This window comes from Armigeres subalbatus, chromosome 2 (genome assembly GCF_024139115.2).
Source record: "Armigeres subalbatus isolate Guangzhou_Male chromosome 2, GZ_Asu_2, whole genome shotgun sequence".
NCBI classification, from domain to species: Eukaryota; Metazoa; Arthropoda; class Insecta; order Diptera; family Culicidae; genus Armigeres; species Armigeres subalbatus.
In genome coordinates this window covers 267,186,724-267,205,466 of record NC_085140.1, presented here as the reverse complement: position 1 = coordinate 267,205,466, position 18,743 = coordinate 267,186,724, and the positions used below count along the sequence as shown (strand labels likewise).

Here is an 18,743-nt window from a genome sequence, read left to right as displayed (position 1 = left end):
GTGTGCAAGAAGACGCTGTGTGGCGGCGAAGAATGAACCACGAGCTCGCCCTACGCTCTACGGCGAACCCAGTATCCAGAAGGTAGCTAAAGCCGGAAGGGTACGATGGGCAGGACATGTTGCAAGAATGCCGGACAGCAACCCTGCAAAGATGGTGTTCGCTTCCGATCCGGCAGGTACGAGACGGCGTGAAGCGCAGAGAGCGAGATGGGTAGACCAGGTGCAAAACGACTTGGCGAGCGTGGGGCGCATCGGAGGATGGAGAGATGCGGCTCGAACCGTGTATTGTGGCGTCAAATTGTTGATTCAGTGTTATCTGTTTATAACATATTCGCGAGTCAACATTTTTTTTTTGTATCATGATGCATCGAAGGTATGCGAGTTCTAGATATCCTAATACCTGATACACATTACAACATGATAACATCACCAAAATGTTCGAATTCATGAAAATTTATAATTCCCATGCTGGGTTTAGTTTGATTTTGAATCAGTTGAAATTATCCATCTTCTAAATTGATCAGGTTAACCATATGTTTTAGTAGTATAAGGACTTTTTTAATTTTTTTTATACTGGAAAAAAAAAAACCACGTGGTCATAGGGGGAGGGGGGTTCTGCCAAATGACCACGATAAACCACATGGGGGAGGGGGTTTGGAAATCTTCAAATATATGCCCACGTGGTTTCTGGATGGCCACTAAATATTGGAAAGATAGGAAAAATATCGGATTAAAGAAACACATATGCCTCCATATGCTCTCCACAGCTCGATCATTCATTTTAATTCCACCCAAGATAATCAGATGCATGACACAATGATAACTATTTGATATTTTTTGATTTCATTTTTCCTATTCAACTGAAGACTTCTTGACAACAAAATGAGTCCAAACAAAACGAGTACCTGCTACTAGTACGATGGAGTAATGGAACAACGTTTTGGTTAATTACAATGCAATGCCGGTGTTCAATATCCCGAGACAGCTAAAAAGTTACCTCGATTAAGATTGACATGAATTCGTATTTCTGTATGTATGTAACGATGACATGTTGTGGCTTCGAATTGATATTTACATAAACGGCCGCCAGCCAAACATGAAATTCGATCGGAATGCTGCTGGGGATATTCTGTGTGACTTTGTCTCCTCCTGTGTGTGTGTGTGGTTTTTGTATGACTTGATCTTACTTTGGTAAATGCAATTATGATATCGAACTATCTAAGGTTGGTTTGTTTCATTTTGATATAGTATTTCACTGATATATAACATATTTATAGATTTTTGTTTGTTTCTGTTTTTTTTATCTTCCAAGAGTTTTTGTCAGAGACTGTGCTTTTTATTTTGGAATTAAAACTTGATCCAAAACTGAAAGTTTCTTTTTATTCTTTTTTATCAGGACATTGTGGTATTCCTTCGACCTGCAGTGCTTTGCCACTAACAAGAACTAGAGCGATTTCTTTTTACAGGATGCCAAAGTCACTGCCTGGTAGGATATCGAGAGGAGACAGTGTCCTGTTCAGATTGCGATTTGCGCGACTCCATCCCATGTCATTTCGTTTTGCCTAAGTGGATTCAGGTCTTGGTTTAGATTTAACTGTTCACTTACTTACTGTTTTAAAATATTTCCTCTTCTTCTTACCTTACATTCTAACTAGAGTTCATAGATTCTATATATACTTTTTAAATAAACAAACACCTCTCCAAGGTATCCATTATGCTTTTTCTTCTTTGCCATTTGCCTACTGCTCGCATTCTCACAAAACTGGAAAGTAAATTAATAATTCTCATTTCATTAATACTATATGGAAGACATCATATAAAACGTTTTTTATTTTTCTCGTATTTCTTTAGTCATAAATATGCCCATTCGCAATGATACAGACAGACCAAATCAAAAAACGATGAGTGTAATATTATAGCGATTCATATGCGTACGAGAGACATGGAAAACGTGGACTCATAGTTTCAGACGGTATTGTAGCACTCACACTGCTCTCTTAGAGATAGTCACTCATTCGCGGTTGTATAACTAACTCATACACTCGACTCGAAAGCCCACTCCGAACACGAACCTAGCGTAAATTACAGCCGAAATAAATTTGCTTGCCACACCTTCCTATTACACAGAGCCTTCTAAATGAATCATTCCCCATCGATGGGTAGAAGTTTTGGTTCGATTGTTGATTTCTTCAGCTTTGTGAATAATTCTTTACCACAATCAATGAGTTTCCATGTATATTGCTGATCTTTAATTGTATTCGTGTTGGGTTTGTTTTGTGACCTGCTTTAGTATTCGATTCATTTGTGATATTTTGAAACAATGGATCACTAATTATTACCGATGCCTTGCTTTTTTAGATTGCTTGAATAGTAACCAATAACCATCTGTAGCGATGATAACTGGCTTTATATAATTACTTTCCATATCGTTATTTTATTAGTAACTTGGAACATGAAACTGAAAGTCGTTAGGTTCCGCAGGTCGCGGCAGGATAATCTTCGATGAACTACATCCCCGCAACTTCGTCGCCATGAACAAGCAGGAAATTTGCTGGTCGTGACAAAAAGTGTTAAATGCCGGGCATCGAGCGGTCACCTTCTAAGCTGTGACACCAACGACGAGCTGGGAATTGACTTCATGCTGTGCTGGGTAAGATTAGCGATTAGCTTACAACATGCTTCAAAATTGAGCTATCAACCATTAGAAGCGCTATCCAAAGATCGTAAAGCGATGCAAAGACAGTTTTTGAAAATAATTTGAATTAAAGAAGACAGAAGCTAAAAACTGTTTTTTTCGGGACCACTAAATTTAGTAATTTTGTCATTAAACATTACCTATATGAAATAAGATAAATGTATTAAAGCAAAAATGCTTAGAATTAAATTTTCAACAACTTTGTAGAATGGTACGATTTCTTAACTCGACAGATTAAAAAAATACATTTGTCACAAAAGGGCCACCCTAATGGCAACTCAGCTTGAGCTTTGAGCTTGAGCTTGATTGACTGCTCGTAGTTGCTATTGCATTATGACCAGATCAGCTGTTCTTGCACAGGGAACCAACAGATGTTTGCTTGGGACTAGCACACATCTTCAATGTACAATTACTGATGATCTCAGTTGTTAGGTCATACTGGCGCCTGCCACGTCAGAATGAAAGTCAATGTAGGGAAGGGGGAGGAAATGATGATGCAATCACTCACCCACTGCAAGCCGAATATACCTCTGCACTTGACACGAGTTCATGCGGAATTTGTTGGAATTTTTGGGTTAGGTTCAAGAGGCAGAGGTCCGTCTTGGTTAACGAGCTGCTAATGTGATAGATAGGAGAAAGCAACTGATGGAATTTCTAATTGGATGTAGGAAACGAGCTCTATAGTTCATTTCCAATTCTAGCAGATTACTGTTAGAATACTCAAGTTGAAGGTATAGGAATAGTAATGGAAACGGTATGAAAGTCCATTTCCAGTTCTAGCGATTGCTAGAACATGAGAAATATAGAGAAAGATACAAAGTAGGAGAATGGAACGGACCTGGGATTGAACCCACGACCTCCTGCATATGAGGCAGAAGCAGTAGCCATATGACTACCAAGCCCGCACCACCCTAATGGCAACTTTAGCATTAGCATTAGCATTGAACATTTCGCACAAATTCGTAGGTGGTACAAGCCAAGACTATTGTATGAGAGTAGCAACACTTTCATCCGTTACCACAGATATTGATTTGGGACTAATCGCTATCTCTTAGATGGAAGCAATGCACTCTCCAATAGTCGAGATCTGTCCTGGCCACGTCCTTGCGAATGCTGAGGAAGGGGAAGGATGGTTAGTTGGACACCTACTTAAGAAAGATGCAGAGAACTCTACGACCTCTCATAGGTGCCACGGGAGGTTTTTGGATTGTTAGTGTTGAAGGTTTAACAGTAGGAATCGTTCTGGTAGAACGTGAAACACAGAAAGAACAAAGATAGAAATACAAAGAAGGAAAGGGACGAGCCTGGAATTGAACCCACGACCTCCTGCTTATAAGGCAGAAGCGATAGCCACTAGACCACCGAGCTCGTCCGCACCACCCTAATGGCAACTTACACCAAAAATAGATCTTTTCTTTCTCCTTAATAAAGACACAAAAAAAAGATCTTTTCTTGTAGCTTATTTCTTCTGAAGACGTCAAAACTCTAGCGCTGTGGGTTTTCGAGTTATCGAATTATGTCGTGAAATTCGACGAATCCGACCATTGTGCCATGTGGCCCTCCTACTACTCGAATATTAATTCTGTTGGCCATATAACTGTTTCACATAGCTCTAACGGTTTTTCATCAGGTGATCGATAGTTTAACTATCAACTGATAGTTGAAGAATTTTCATGGACAAATACCTTCGGTTTTTTTCTACCTTCAGTTTTGCGCTTTCTGCCTCTGCAAGAGTGATCCACCACCACCGTTCTGAACGTTACCAGCCTTCTGAGAATTTTACAAGTTTTACAAGCCACTAACCACCAATTTTTGGATGCATTGTGGTTTGAAACCGAAATTCGCATTGTAGACAACCTGCAAGCTACAACATTAACAAAATCTGAACTTTCTATCACAATATTCTAAATATCGAGTAGAAGCTCATTGTATTTTGCTTGAAAAGCGTAACAAATTATTACAATTTTGGTTATTTGGCAAAAAATGCCATTTGGTCGAAACGGTCGTTTGGCAGAAAGGGTCATTTGGACGAAATTGACATACGAAAGTGTAGTTCAGCTGAGCTGCTCATTTTGTCGAAAAAGTCGTTCGGCCAAATGGTTGTTTGGCAGAAAGGACACTTTCGGGGCAAACAGCTCTTTGTTTCAAAAGACCATTTCTAGCGAACGACAATTTCGGTCAATTGATCTATTCGGTCAAACGACCAATGACCTGTTAGGTCAAACAATGTTTTCAGCCAAAATACCAGTTTGGCCGAATGTCCCTTTCGCTCTCGGTCAAATGATATTTACGGCCTAATCATTTTTGACCTAATAACTGTTTCGGAAAAACGATCGATTCATCCAAATGAAATTCAGCTTATTTGACCAAAACTGACGTTTGTCAAATGATTCTTTGGACGAAAAATCAGAAGGGTTATATACAAGATACGACCGCCCGATGGAAACTACGTAAAGCAGATCATAAGATAATAAGAATAATAAGCAGAGCTCCCTCCTTCAGCTTATAAAGTACAAAAGGAAGCTATTTAAAAGGATTTTAACGGCATGGGATATCAGATCTTCATGTGGTAAGCCTTGTACAAAATACTAAATTGAATAAAAATGTTAAAAAATTTCATGTTTCGCGTTATTTTAGAAGGTTTGAACCAACAATGTTAAAATCAATCTAATGCATTCTGATTATGTGAAGATGGTCCATATTAGCCATATTTTAAATAATGATGATGATTTGTTAGATGTGCCATGTAATTGTGGTGTTCGGACATTGAGATTTTTCATAGCCATTTTTTACACCTGTTTTGTTACACTTACTTCAATTCAATTGTTTCTTCTTGCTCAGAAAACCACATAAATTAGCAGAAACAAAAATTAAAGAGTCCATTCAAAAAGGTGAGAATTTGGATTAGGATGTAAACAATTTAGCTAACGAATCAAATAAGCTCTACTAACAATTTTTAATATTTACAGCTTGAAGCATGTGAAAAATATGATTATTCTGAATGGTGTCTTTACTCATGTAACAGGAACTTAGTCACATTTGAACAATATTTGAACATTTGATGCAATAGTGTCCGGTACTAGGAGACATTTTTCTGAACCGTGAAATTTTTCTCCAAAATTCATCTTCGTAAAACGTGTTCAAATAATCAAATATAGCTTGTATGAATCATCAATGGCCATATTTTATGTATAAGGTATAAAAGGAAACATAATCCGGATAGTTAGAGTTTTTTTTTTCATCAAATGGCTTATGTGTCCAGCACTGGATGATCTCCCCCTAAATATAATCAACCCGAAGACTTCGAAGAATATTTCCTAATATGTAAGACGGTTGTTGTTGCGAACCGATCGAACTTTCGTAAGCAAAGTTATAAAGAAAACAAAAATACTCATTATTGATATGTTATTCTTTTACGTGCTCAATTGAATTTCCCACGATTTAGTATTTCCTTAATAATTTTTCTTGCAAGCAGCAAATTGTTTCGCAACAAAAACGATTTATTCACTCGCTAAATTTCCTATGTTGCCATATATTTTTAGATATTAATGAGCAACATTGCAAAACGGTTTTCCAAAAAAGTTACTGTTTCCATAGTAATTCTCAAGCTTCAAATCGCGCGTGCTAAGTCAAAATACAACCAAATCTGTTAAAAATTAGGAAAGACAACTGATACTACCGTTTAAGCATAGAGGAGCGAAAAAGTCAAAATTTGAACCACTCTTATGAGCCATCCCGCATAATGAAAAACGACATACCATGCAGTCAAAATTACATATGCGTTATAAGATATATTGTCACTATTCGCTTCATTGTTAGCATACAATTTTAAGGTTGATTTACCATACCAACCCTACATCAACACTTACTGTTAATACATACCATGCTGTCGATGTGTAATTATATAGTTCGTCAATTGTACATCTACCAACTGATGTATGGTACATCGAAATTTTTGTTCGAAAAAACGACCGGATTTAAATGTTAATTATACTTAACCGCCTATTACTCATATGGTCAATTGGCCGTTTACCATCTGAACTACTGTTGAAACAGTATATGAGACTGTCCATTTATGGTTAACTACTATTAGTGAGACCATCGCTACAGTAACACTTATTCTCTTCAATTATAATAGATGCGGTCTACGTATGGACCATGATTATGCGGGATGGTAGTTACTCTGTTTCTGCCAGATGTAATTAGAAAGAGAACCAACAGATGATATTTAAGAATAATATAACCTTCAATGTGTACAAACGGGTGATCCAAATTTGAGTAATACCGGCGCCGGCCGTGTTCGAATGCGGGCCAATTAATGAATGGGTAGGAATATGTTGACATGATACTCATATTAATAGAGGCAGACGAGTCATCTGCACTTCCACGAGTAACCATTGGAATGTTGGATATATGGGGTCGGGAGGTAGCGAGGTTCGTTTTGGTAAACGTTTTGCCGCGTGTAATGTGTAGTTTTTCCGCAAATCATGTTCGATCGCACACCAATTCATTTGTGTTTCGAACAAAATTAGCGTAACTCACTAGGTAACTCACTCACTAATATTTTGATGTGACAATTTAAAATTTTCATTTAAAAACCCCAAATTTATTATTCCGCAGTGGTGACGATGCCTTTCCTTTCTTCGACTGTAGTGTGACTTTTGAAGTGCAATTTTAAAAGGGGTGCTGCCTAAATAGTAAGATAACCTTGTTTATAGTTGATAATCAATTTTAATGATGCTGAAAGTCTCCTTAATAAAAACAAAAAAAAAAAAAAAAAAAAATTTAGTGATCACCTCTTGCTTACATAAACATGTCCAGCATTTGTAGAACTTTTTCATAAACACCACTTTTTTTGCTCCGACCACGGTCATTACTTTGGTTGTTGTACTTTTTGTGCGAATCACCGCACAAAAGTAGAGCGCAAGAACCAATGGCACCAGACGGCGGACGTAACGAAAATATGAAATTTTACTGGGTTGGTAAAGAATTGGATTTTCAATGTTTTTACGTTGATAATCAGTAGTTTCAATGGGCTTAAAAAATGCTGGAGAGATTCCGATTCGATTGATAATAAACACATAAATAAAGCAAAAAAAAAGATTGATAATAAAATCTCGAAAATCCATTGAAAGATAATGGAGCTATTAACTTTTGAAATCTTACATGATTTCGTGACGGTCTCGAATTTGGAAATTTTCATTTGTCACCCTGTATCCGAGTCTTCCCCTTAGACGTAGTTTACGTCAAAAGTATTTTTCCAAAATTGCCGTTTGGCAAAATGAGTCGACATTTTTGACGATATTACCCGTTCAGCAAATGATATTTTCGGCCAAATGACATTTTCAGTCAAATGACCCTTACTTACGAAAGACCAGTTAAAGCAAACGCTTTGGACAAATGGAATTTTCTGCCAAACCGTTTCCGATGAAATAACCGCATGCCAACATTCATCTACTCAGTGACTGAGAAAAGTTGTATTGTCATCTCTTTTTTCCCTACGGAAAAAAAATAAAGTACAGGATTGAACAATCGGCTAAGTACGCGGCCATGTTTAACGAAAATTAATTGGAAACTCGGCACTTGTAAATTTAGGGCCAAGTTGGAACCTTCACGAGTTGCCCTCCTTACACGAGAGCTGCAGAAAATGAAGGTGCAGCTTGCAGCGCTTCAGAAGATCCGATTGCGTGGAACAGGAGTACGGGAGCTTCGCGCACTGGACCCAATTGCCAGTACCTAATTCAAGTATCACATCTACTACAGTGGTAGCGAGAAGCAGAGATGCATCTGAACACGAGAACGCGTGTTCGTGTTCAAAACGTTCTGCACACTACACACTGTTCAAGAGCACTGACCTAACTTAGCAACTTGTATCCTAGGAAAACAAATTCAAGCGATGGCATGCTACACATTTTTCGGCTAGTAATGGAACACGTGGGCATCTAACGGATAGAAATCAAGCATGCTCGTATGTTTTTGCATAGTTCCAAATCTAAGGAATCTTAGTTACCATGATCGTTTTGCTTGCGTATCGACCCAGTGCACACTGAACTGTGTTCTGAGTTCAAAACTAAGAACACCAAGGCACGCTCTTGGCTCATGTTCTGTTCAAGATGCATCTCTGGCGAGAAGGTGGAGAATGGAGTTGGTTTCATAGTGCTTGATAAGTAGCAGCGTCGAATCATTAGATGATAAATGAAATGGTCTGTGTTCGTATCCGCATAACTCGAAAAAGGCTGGATACATTTTCTTCATTTCTTCAGCAGATATGTTCGTTATTGTTTCCGACGGGTTTATATGATATTCATTCCTACGAAAACCACGACTAAAATTGAGTAAATCCTAAAAAACTAAAATAAAGATACGTATGGAAATTTTGCATGGGCAGCTCAGAACGCGCATTTTCGCCTACTATGCAGGACAACGTCTGCCGGGTCGACTAGTATTCAATATTTTTTCCTGCATCCCAAGTAATAATAATGATTTATAATGCTATTGGAGACAACGATTTACTCTTCAAGTATGCTATAAAACCATGATAGAACCATCAGTGTTACTAGGGATGAGTTGATATTATTTTGTCATTTTTCAACGATAGTTTTATATGACATTAAAACTAAATAGAATACAAATTCCTCGTTTTGACTTGCATTTTTAAACATTTGTTTTATAACAGAGCAGAGATTGGAAAGATTATGTTTTATATAAATCAAAGCTGATGAACACTCACACGCGATGTAAGTTTGAATTATCAATTGATAAAAACTCACCAGCGAATAAGAATCGTTCAAAAATGTATCTTAGTTTCAAGTATTTATCGTTAGTATTACGTTTTGAACTAATAGGAAGAAATTCTATCGCAGAGCCATAACACGAAACAATATTTAACGGTACTGTTGACATATAGTTGGTATTAATCAGGTTTATATTCGAATGATAATTTTGTGTTTATTATAGTTTGATGAGAAGTTATAATCGGTGATAACTTGCCCAGTGTTGGTAAAATCATTCATAAAACCCAATCATTGAGCTCTCCCGCGCGAACTAACTCATTTGCGATTTTAAAATAATGCATCACGTCTGAGTTTTTCATGCTAAAACGAATCATTTCACTCATTTCCCAAAAAATCATTTCGCTCTAAAAAGTGTTTATAATTAATTTGGGGGCAATTTATTGTTTACAAACGCAAGAGTATCCATTGTTCTATGTGTTGAACGCTAGTTGACTGTTATTTTACGAAGGAGAACAAAAGAAAACCTACGATGATTCAAATGGATGAATCAACTCAGCCATGATTTTTTAGGTGCTGAGTTGGGTGCGTTTCAACTCACGAGTGATTTGAATCGTTTATGAGTTTTGAGATTTTGAGTTTTTCCCAACACTGAACTTGCCTACTGTTCTCATCTGGAAAAATCTCAAATGAAAATCGCAATCATTCCTATCGTCAGAGAATGATTAACAGAAGTAAATTTACTTTTCTAATGCTGTGTTAAAAATCTGTACCAATCTGTACTTTTTGGTAAAAATCTGTAATCTGTACCGTTCAGAATCTGTACCAAAATTTGTTAAAAAATCTGTACCTTTCCAGATAAATCTGCACTTGTGGCAACACTGTCAACAGGCTACATTTGGCCCCAATGATGTAGAGTATTTGAAAAAAAAATCATTGTCTTCGTCTGTTTATGCCTGCGAAGAAGGATGAAAATCTTCGGCTTTACATGCTCCGTGTGGTGCGAGTGATGCGACTCTGTTGAAGACTGTAGGCCACATTTAGGGTGGTTCAAAAAATCGATTTTGCTCCACAGTGCTCTAAGACCTGCTTTTAAGACAGGTTGCGAATCTTTAGTCATGATCATTAAACTTCTTTGAGGGCATCACTGAAATGTGCAGTGCAACATAGTAGCCTGAATTTTCTTTCTGAATTGCTATCTTTCGCGCCACGAGCAGCAATGTTGCCTGTTGATGAGTTATGCAATTAGCTCCAGAAAACCACGGTATAGATTAAATTCGATTACTAATTATTGGAACGATTAATTGAGATGCGGTTTTCACTGAGTGAAAGCTGTTGAGTATTCCTTTTAGCTATGTAGGTTTTCTTTTAACATGCGCTTGATGGGGAAGCGTCATTAACAGTATAATGAAAAAATAAATTTCCCCATATGTACTAATTTGCATGCAAACTTGAAACGGCTTGTGCTAAATCAGTTTTAATCCAAATGAGCTCAAATTTTCAGAGGTCACTCAGAACATGGTAAAAAATCAGATGAGCACTGTGGAGCAAAATCGATTTTTTGAACCACCCTACCACATATAGCTCCCCATGCATGCCATAATTTGTACGACGAAAGGGCAGCCTCAACATATGGCTATTACGGAGCATGCGTGGCTGGACGTTCATTCGGTTTAGAGAGCACCAATCCACGAAGCGATCTAGTTGACGTTGTAAGAGCTGACAATGTATGTATTTCTGAAATGATTTTAAGGTCATCTGCGTAGGACAACCGAGGACATTCGATAACGAGGTGTACATAGTTGAAAAAGATCAGTGGTTCTAGATGACTCCCTTGTGGTATACCGGTTGGTGCATGAAAACTTTTAGAGGTGCATTCCCCAATAGCTACGGTCAGATAGCGGTCAGAAAGATATGAATGAAACCAGTTCAGCAGACCTCCGCTGACACCGAATCGGTCCAGTTTAGTAATGGCTAATGAGTGATTATTCTTATCGAAAGCTGCAGAGAGGTCAGTATAAATAACATCCGTTTGAGCCAGTTCTGTTAGACTGTTTGTGACGTAGGACGTGAGGCACAGTAAATTGGTGGAAGTTGAGCGACCGACAGTAAATCCGTGCTGATCATCACTAAGAAGTGGCTTACAGTGTGAAAGCAGTGGTTCCATAATGACGAGTTCGAACAGCTTCGAGACGGCACGCAATGACGTAATCCCTCGATAGTTGATCACATCGCGTTTGTCTCCCTTTTCGTGGACTGGGAACATTAGCCGGTACGCCGCCGGGCTTTGGATTTTTTGACGATTTTAACTGATTTGCGACTCTCAGGATAATGTCATAATCGATGTTGAATGCACCCAAAGACTGGTTGTTTAGGGGAACGTTCCCTGCTGCGATAGAGACTTGGCTGTCACTCATCCTTTCGTCACTGAAAACGCTCGCGAATTTTTCGGCAAATAGGCGGCAAACTTCCTGAGTAGTTAAGGCGATTTCACCATTCAAATTCATTGTCGATGGAAGCCCGGATTCCTTGCGCTGTTCGTTGACGTAGTTCCAGAAGGATTTTGGTTTAGATTTGAATTTGAGCTCAAGATCTCGTTGGTACCGTGCAAAGCTTTGCCGACATGCTCGTTGGTATTCATGATTAAGCCTCACATAATGGTTTCTTAGAGGTAGCGTTCGATGTTTTGAGAAAATTCTAAAAGCTGCTCTCTTAGTGGATGCTTTGGTAGACGGTCGGCATTTCTCAGATGTCTCATATTTCATAGATGGAAGGACCTTCCGAGGCCCACTATCTGATGCTATGTAAGATTCGCGTAGAGCTTTCCAGCGTCACAGGTGAAAGAAACATGCGGCTGAATATATAGCGACTATCGGGTGAGGACGTTGTGGAGCAATTCGCTCAGAAGCTCGACGAACGAATCAGAGGACACCCATCTGGAGAAAAATTGAATGCATTGTGGCAATAAGTACACAAGACGGTCAATACAACAGCCACAGATGTGGAGTGCCGAACAGCGACAGAGGAGAAAAACCAGGCCAGGAGCCGCATGTACGTAGTGGCTATACGCCAAAATTGAGAACGATATAAATAACTAAGGACAGCTGAGAAAAACTCCAGCGGCGTCAGAAACGGGTTTACGACGAAAAAGTACTCTCGGATGCAGAGGGAAGCTCTTACAGAAACGACGCGCTGAAGTTCTACAAAACGATAAACAACATGCGCTAGAAGAGTGCACTGGCGCCACACATGATCCAGAAATCTTTTGACTGACTGACCGGCTGGGGTGGCTGCAAGGTGGAAGGAGCACTTCGGCAGAGTAGCCACAAACAAAATCAGAATTGACGATGATGGACAGGCAGTTGAATCACTCACTCACTCAGAGCTGAAAAACGATAAAACCGCTGGCAAGGACGGAATTGCGGCCGAGCTTCTTAAAGTTGGAAGTGACCTGCCTAATGAAAAACCCACCAAGTGATTGAAATGATTTAAGAGGGAGGAGAAATGCCTTCGAGCTGGTTGATGGACTTACTACTCATTACGTATGATAAAAGTGTTAGCCGTGAGGTGGAAATATGTGTTGCGGCTCTGCAAGTAGGACTATCTACGTTTTGCCTAGCCAGCTAAAGTCTCGCAGCTTACAGACACGAACAAAACTAGCTCTGTACACATCGTTGATTCATTCAGTCTCCCATTTGCCATTGAACATGGACGTGGACGTTAAAAAATGCAGGCTATCTAATTCTCGGAGTGTTTGAAAGAAAAATCCTGCATTCGACACGAGTTGTACCAAGTGTACAAAACTGCAGATATATTTACAGTGGGCTGGATCTGTGACCGTATGCCGGGAGAGCTGTTGCGTAAAGAGTGAGTCGTTAACTATTGTGCCACTTTTAAATCTGCGTTACTTTTTTTCTGCTTCACCGAAGTTCGCCATATGTTGCACAGGTTTTCTTTAGAGTGTATTATTTACATCTGTGCAGTTACGCAGTTGCAAAGGACTAAACTTTACTAAGGTGGCGTAGATCAGCGGAGAATAAAAGAGACAACTAGTGGTACGCAGTCCCGATCTGTGCCACCTCAGTAAAATCTAGCTCATTGATACAGTTGTCAAGAAGATTACGGTCGAGATGAAAAAAAATCTGCAAACCGCTTGCGAAAGGATTTTATACACTTATACAAAAGTGAGTTGCACCGAAAAAGGCTTTTGTCGTGTTTTGAGACCGCACGATCAAACACCGTTGTTTTCCATTCAACTTCATGTCACTACTCCCGAATAAGTTTTATCCCTTTACCCGTAAGGCTGGGTAGACACCTTTACGTGGTGTGTTACGGGGTAAGATCTACTACGGTTACATTCTAAGCTACAGGCAAATCCTGACCCAACGAATACCTTCCTCATTATCCAACTCCGTGGTACTTATGAGGGTGTCGCTAAGTCGGTGGCCCCTCGTTAAGTAAGTACTACATCAACACTTCCTTCCTCTCCCTAGTTACAGTGAAGTTGGGCGTGGCCAGGAGTAGTAATCCTCATGCTTTTGTTTTTTTTCTTTAAGACTGAAATCAAGGACCACTCCTCTTCTTGATTTCTCAAAAGTAAAACATGAGTATCACTAGTGTCCAATCTACGAATTACACCGTAACAGTGCTAATGCTAATGCTATGCTCCCGATTAAGTTTTATGTCACTATTCCAAAACCGCGCCGAGTGGTATGCGGTGAATTCTGTGGATTTTGTGCTGAAAGACATGAACCCACCCAAATGTCCTGAACTACGTCCAACCGAAATCTATTTGGTCATGATGAAGCGAAAACTTCGAAAGGCAAAAGGAAAAGAGAAAGAAAACGGAAATTATGAAGAAGTAGAGAAAACTGAGAAAAACGTACTGGAAACGACTGCACAGTCTCTAATGGAGGGAATCAATCGAAAATGCCGAGAATTTTTCTTAAACGCACCCTAAAATTGAACCGATGAACGTAATGGAGCGGACACAGTGGTCAAGCAGTTTGACCAACATTGACTCCACCTCTCGTTTAGTCAAGCATCCAACAAACACCACCAACAGCGGCTCGAACACTCAATTCATCCGACCAACAATATCACACACGAACGATCGAAGCGCCAACTTGAACATCAACCATCAAAGAATGTATGGGGGTTTGTGCGACTACAAACGCTCAATCATATTCGGCGAACTTTGACTCCGCTCCCGACAAGTCAAACCAAAATCAAACCGTTTTGTTTTTTTTTTTCAACCGAAACGCCAACCGTGAAATGGTTGTTCAAACAACTTCACACACGGTCAAACAAAGCAGCAACCGAAGCGTTTTCTTGCGGGCAACAAATCAAATTCAAATTGGTCGTTAATCTAATGGTGGATGTTTGTCAGTATTATAACTGCGGTAGTGCAACACCGAACGGAAGCACAAACACTCAGTTAAAACCCGTGGTTGTTGGCTGTCCATTTTACTTCCTCCTTAACAAAAGTGCTTCTCTGAAACAAATAGTTCAATAGCTACTATTCAAGCAATCTAAAGCACACAAACTGATATCCATTACTTCAGTAAAAATAAATGAATATCTGTGTTCAATCCAAATCATCGTCATTCGATAAAAATAAATGTTTTCACTATCAACATAAGCTTACGCCTTCGCTAAACGTTGTACCTTAATCTGGAATGGTAGAAGAGAACCCAACAGAAGCTGCAGTTCCCAATCGACATATTTACAACTAATTACAAACTCACTTCTTTTTTCTCAAATAAAAATAAAGTCAGCCTTTCCAAGCTTATCGATACGTTACGCGACGGATATAGAAACAGTACTGGAATATGTATAGAGTTTCAGGTCCGGAAAACAATGCTACTGAGTTCCAGTGCATACCAAACATAAATAGTAAGAGCACAAACTTCCGACGAATTTTTAACAGATTTATTTGACTTTTTCCCTCTGCCTTCTTTCAAAGGTTCAAACTATGGAAACTCATAACGAATAGATTCTTCTTCTAAATTAAGCTCGCTTCTTTCCGGATTCAGGTTCTTCCGATGACCAAATGCTCTAACTATCTCATAAAATAAATTCAGAATTCACTATTAAAACCAAAAGAAATACACGGATCAACACTCGTAAATTATCGCCTGCCTAACTTTCTCCATCTAGCCCGGTGCTATGAAAAGGTACAATTCGTTTAACGGAAAAATATTCAACCGAATTTCGCTAACCGTTCGATACACTCTGTCAAAATTTTAACTACCAACATAATGCCTCTATGAACAATTTTGTTTCACTGACAGCTAACGCTACAATTTATTTATTAACTATACAGTCCTAAAATCTGCGCTCTTCCTATATAATGCTATATCTTACAGTTTCCCTCCCAGATACCGCTACTAACTCGATAAATGTGATCCTGTCTCTTCCTGTCACGTGTCATAGTTTGGTGATTTCTGTGCTTGCTGTTGCTGTTTCCGCTTCGACAAATAGAGTAGGGTGTTTTATTCACTTGGTTTGCCTTAAACGATGTGTCTTACGAATAGAGTTTAGTTTCGTTTTATTTTCTTCTCCTAAAATGTGATCAATAAATCGAAAAAACGTACCACAGACAGTTGTTTTTTTTTTCTTTTCTTTCTTGCTTATTTTGTCCTTAAAATTCAAATTTGATTCAGTTTTCTTTATATTTGCTAAAGTTTTAAACATCGTATTGTCCATTACGTTTAAGTTGGTTTCTTCTTTCATCGGGTTGCCATAACATTTGGATTTACTAGACAGTGGTGCAGCATTTACATTTTTTTAGTGATCTGTGCTTCGGCCAATTTGGTTCTGAACCAAAAGCATTAACTTTTGGTGATCTTTTTTTTCTAATGCTTTGCATCAGTCTAACACTGGTGGCATCGATTCTGCGTGTGGGATTTGTTGTTTCGTTCGATTATCGTTAGTCGGAGCTTGATGTTAAATCGTTTGCTGTTACCGGTTTAGTTAATGTGTATACACTTAGAACTTCATCTCGTCTTACAACTTATAGTCCCTCCTCGAACTGCTGAGTCTCAAATTCTATCTCGAAAAATAGGAAAAATAACCATAAATCGTCGATTCTGGCTTTGCAACTTACTGCCGTCTAATATAACGTTCTTGTAAAAAATACCCTCGATCGATGAACACTTTCTCGGATAAGCCAATTGTTTGCTCCGTTGGCGTTGATGACTGTTTCTGCTTTTGTTCCGCGCATGATCATACGCAGATGACCACTTAATCCGTGTAAAGTCGCTACTGTGCAATGGTGATTAGGGTTAGAATTAGTCGAGTTTCGTAGTAGTCGTTGAGGTCTAGCAATCTACCAAGCATGTGCTTTATCACGCGCTGGTTAGCACCCATATCAGCACAAACGTCGCTATCGTCGAGAAGATCGACGCTCGGAAAAGGCCGGTGGCAGTACCGCACTGCTTGATTTCGATTTCCTCCGGGTGGTAGCTGATGCAGCGATTTGGTCGCTTCCGGAGCATTTTTTCCTTGGCCATCCGCCGTACTCCGCATGCTCCTGAAACGGCAACGAAGAGAACATTAATTAATATCGCCTGTGGCACCAATTATTGGAATTCATCAACAGGCTTTGAAAACAACAGACAATATTAACTAAAAACGATACAATTAAAGTATTAGAGATATTATACACGGCAACGTATATAAAGCGAGTATATACTTCGGATTTTTTTAAAACTCTTTAATATGCAGAAATATAATTTGATCGAACATCAAATCGTCTGTTATATAGAAATCAAATGTCCAGTGTACGGGATCCAAACCTCCAGCAGTGATATCAAGGTAATTACTACGAAAGATCCTCCAGAAATTCCCCCAGAAGATCCTCCAGAAACGCCTCTGGCATTTCCTCCAGGAATTCCTCCGGAGGTTCATCCAGCAATTCCTCAGGAGGTTCCTCCAGGAATTCCTCCGAAAGTTCCTTCAGGAAATTCCTCCAGAAGTTCCTCAAGGAATTGCTCTGAAAGTTCCTCCGAGAATTCCTCCGGAAGTTCTTTTAAGAATTTCTCAGGAAGTTCATCCAGGAATTCCTTTGTAAAATCCTCCAGGAATTCCTTCGTAAAATCCTCCAGGAAATCCTCCGAAAGTTCCTCCAGGAATTCATCCGGAAGTTCCTCCAGGAATTCCTCCGGAAGTTCCTCCAGGAATTCCAGCGGAAGTTCCTCCAGGAATTCCTCCGGAAGTTCCTCCAGGAATTCCTCCGGAAGTTCCTCCAGGAATTCCTCCGAAGTTCCTCCAGGAATTCCTCCGGAAGTTCCTCCAAGAATTCCTCCGAAGTTCCTCCAAGAATTCCTCCGAAGTTCCTCCAGGAATTCCTCTAGAAGTTCCTCCAGGAATTCCTCCGGAAGTTCCTCCAGGAATTCCTCCGGAAGTTCCTCCAGGAATTCCTCCGGAAGTTCCTCCAGGAATTCCTTCGAAAGTTCCTCCAGGAATTCCTCCGGAAGTTTCTCCAGGAATTCCTCCGGAAGTTCCTCCACGAATTCCTCCGGAAGTTCCTCCAGGAATTACTCCGGAAGTTCCACCAGGAATTCCTCCGGAAGTTCCTCCAGGAATTCCTCCGGAAGTTCCTCCAGGAATTCCTCCGGAAGTTCCTCCAGGAAATCCTCCGGAAGTTCCTCCAGGAATTCCTCCGAAAGTTCCTCAAGGAATTCCTCCGGAAGATCCACCAGGAATTCCTCCGAAAGTTCCTCCAGGAATTCCTCTGGAAGGTCCTCCAGGAATTCCTTCGGAAGGTCCTCCAGGAATTCCTCCGGAAGGACCTCCAGGAATTCCTCCGGAAGTTCCTCCAGGAATTCCCCCGGAAGTTGTTCCAGGAATTCCCCCGGAAGTTCCTCCAGGAATTCCTTCGGAAGTTCCTACAGGAAGTTCCTATATGAATGCTTCAAGATGTTTGCTCAAGAAATCCCTGAGAAGTTCTGTACCTTTTCTAAATAAATACTCATAGAATTTCTCCTGAAATTCTTCCTGGAGTTCCTCAAAAACCTTCTCCGAGAACACTTCATAAATAATTTCGCAAACACTACAGAAATTACCACGATATCTCTTCAGATATTTTTTCCTAATTCCATTCGAAATTCACATGTAATTCCATTAAACCCACCTCCCGGGAATTCTTCTCGAAAATTGTCCAGGAATTTTTGAAGAACTTCTTATGGAAAATAAATTGCTAAATCTTGATTTACAAAAACTTACGCGAATTCCTCTGGGAATTCTCCCAGAAATTCCTACAGGGATTCTCCTGGAAAGTCGTTCTCAAATAAATTATTCTGGAAATTAGTTCT

At 39.6% G+C, this 18,743-nt stretch overlaps 1 protein-coding gene across 6 annotated transcripts in view; it reads right to left on the bottom strand.

The window, feature by feature from the left end:
- Window positions 1–753: 753 nt before the first annotated feature.
- LOC134212198 (voltage-dependent calcium channel subunit alpha-2/delta-3) overlaps window positions 754–18,743 on the bottom strand; it is a 230,429-nt gene continuing 212,439 nt past the window's right edge. For 5 of the 6 annotated variants that reach the window (XM_062689843.1, XM_062689839.1, XM_062689842.1 and 2 more), the window contains one exon: window positions 754–16,960. In XM_062689843.1, coding sequence (XP_062545827.1) covers window positions 16,776–16,960 — 185 coding nt within the window. In that variant the 3' untranslated portion in view covers window positions 754–16,775. The remainder of the gene's footprint in view (window positions 16,961–18,743) is intronic. The other variant, XR_009979214.1, reaches the window with a different exon arrangement.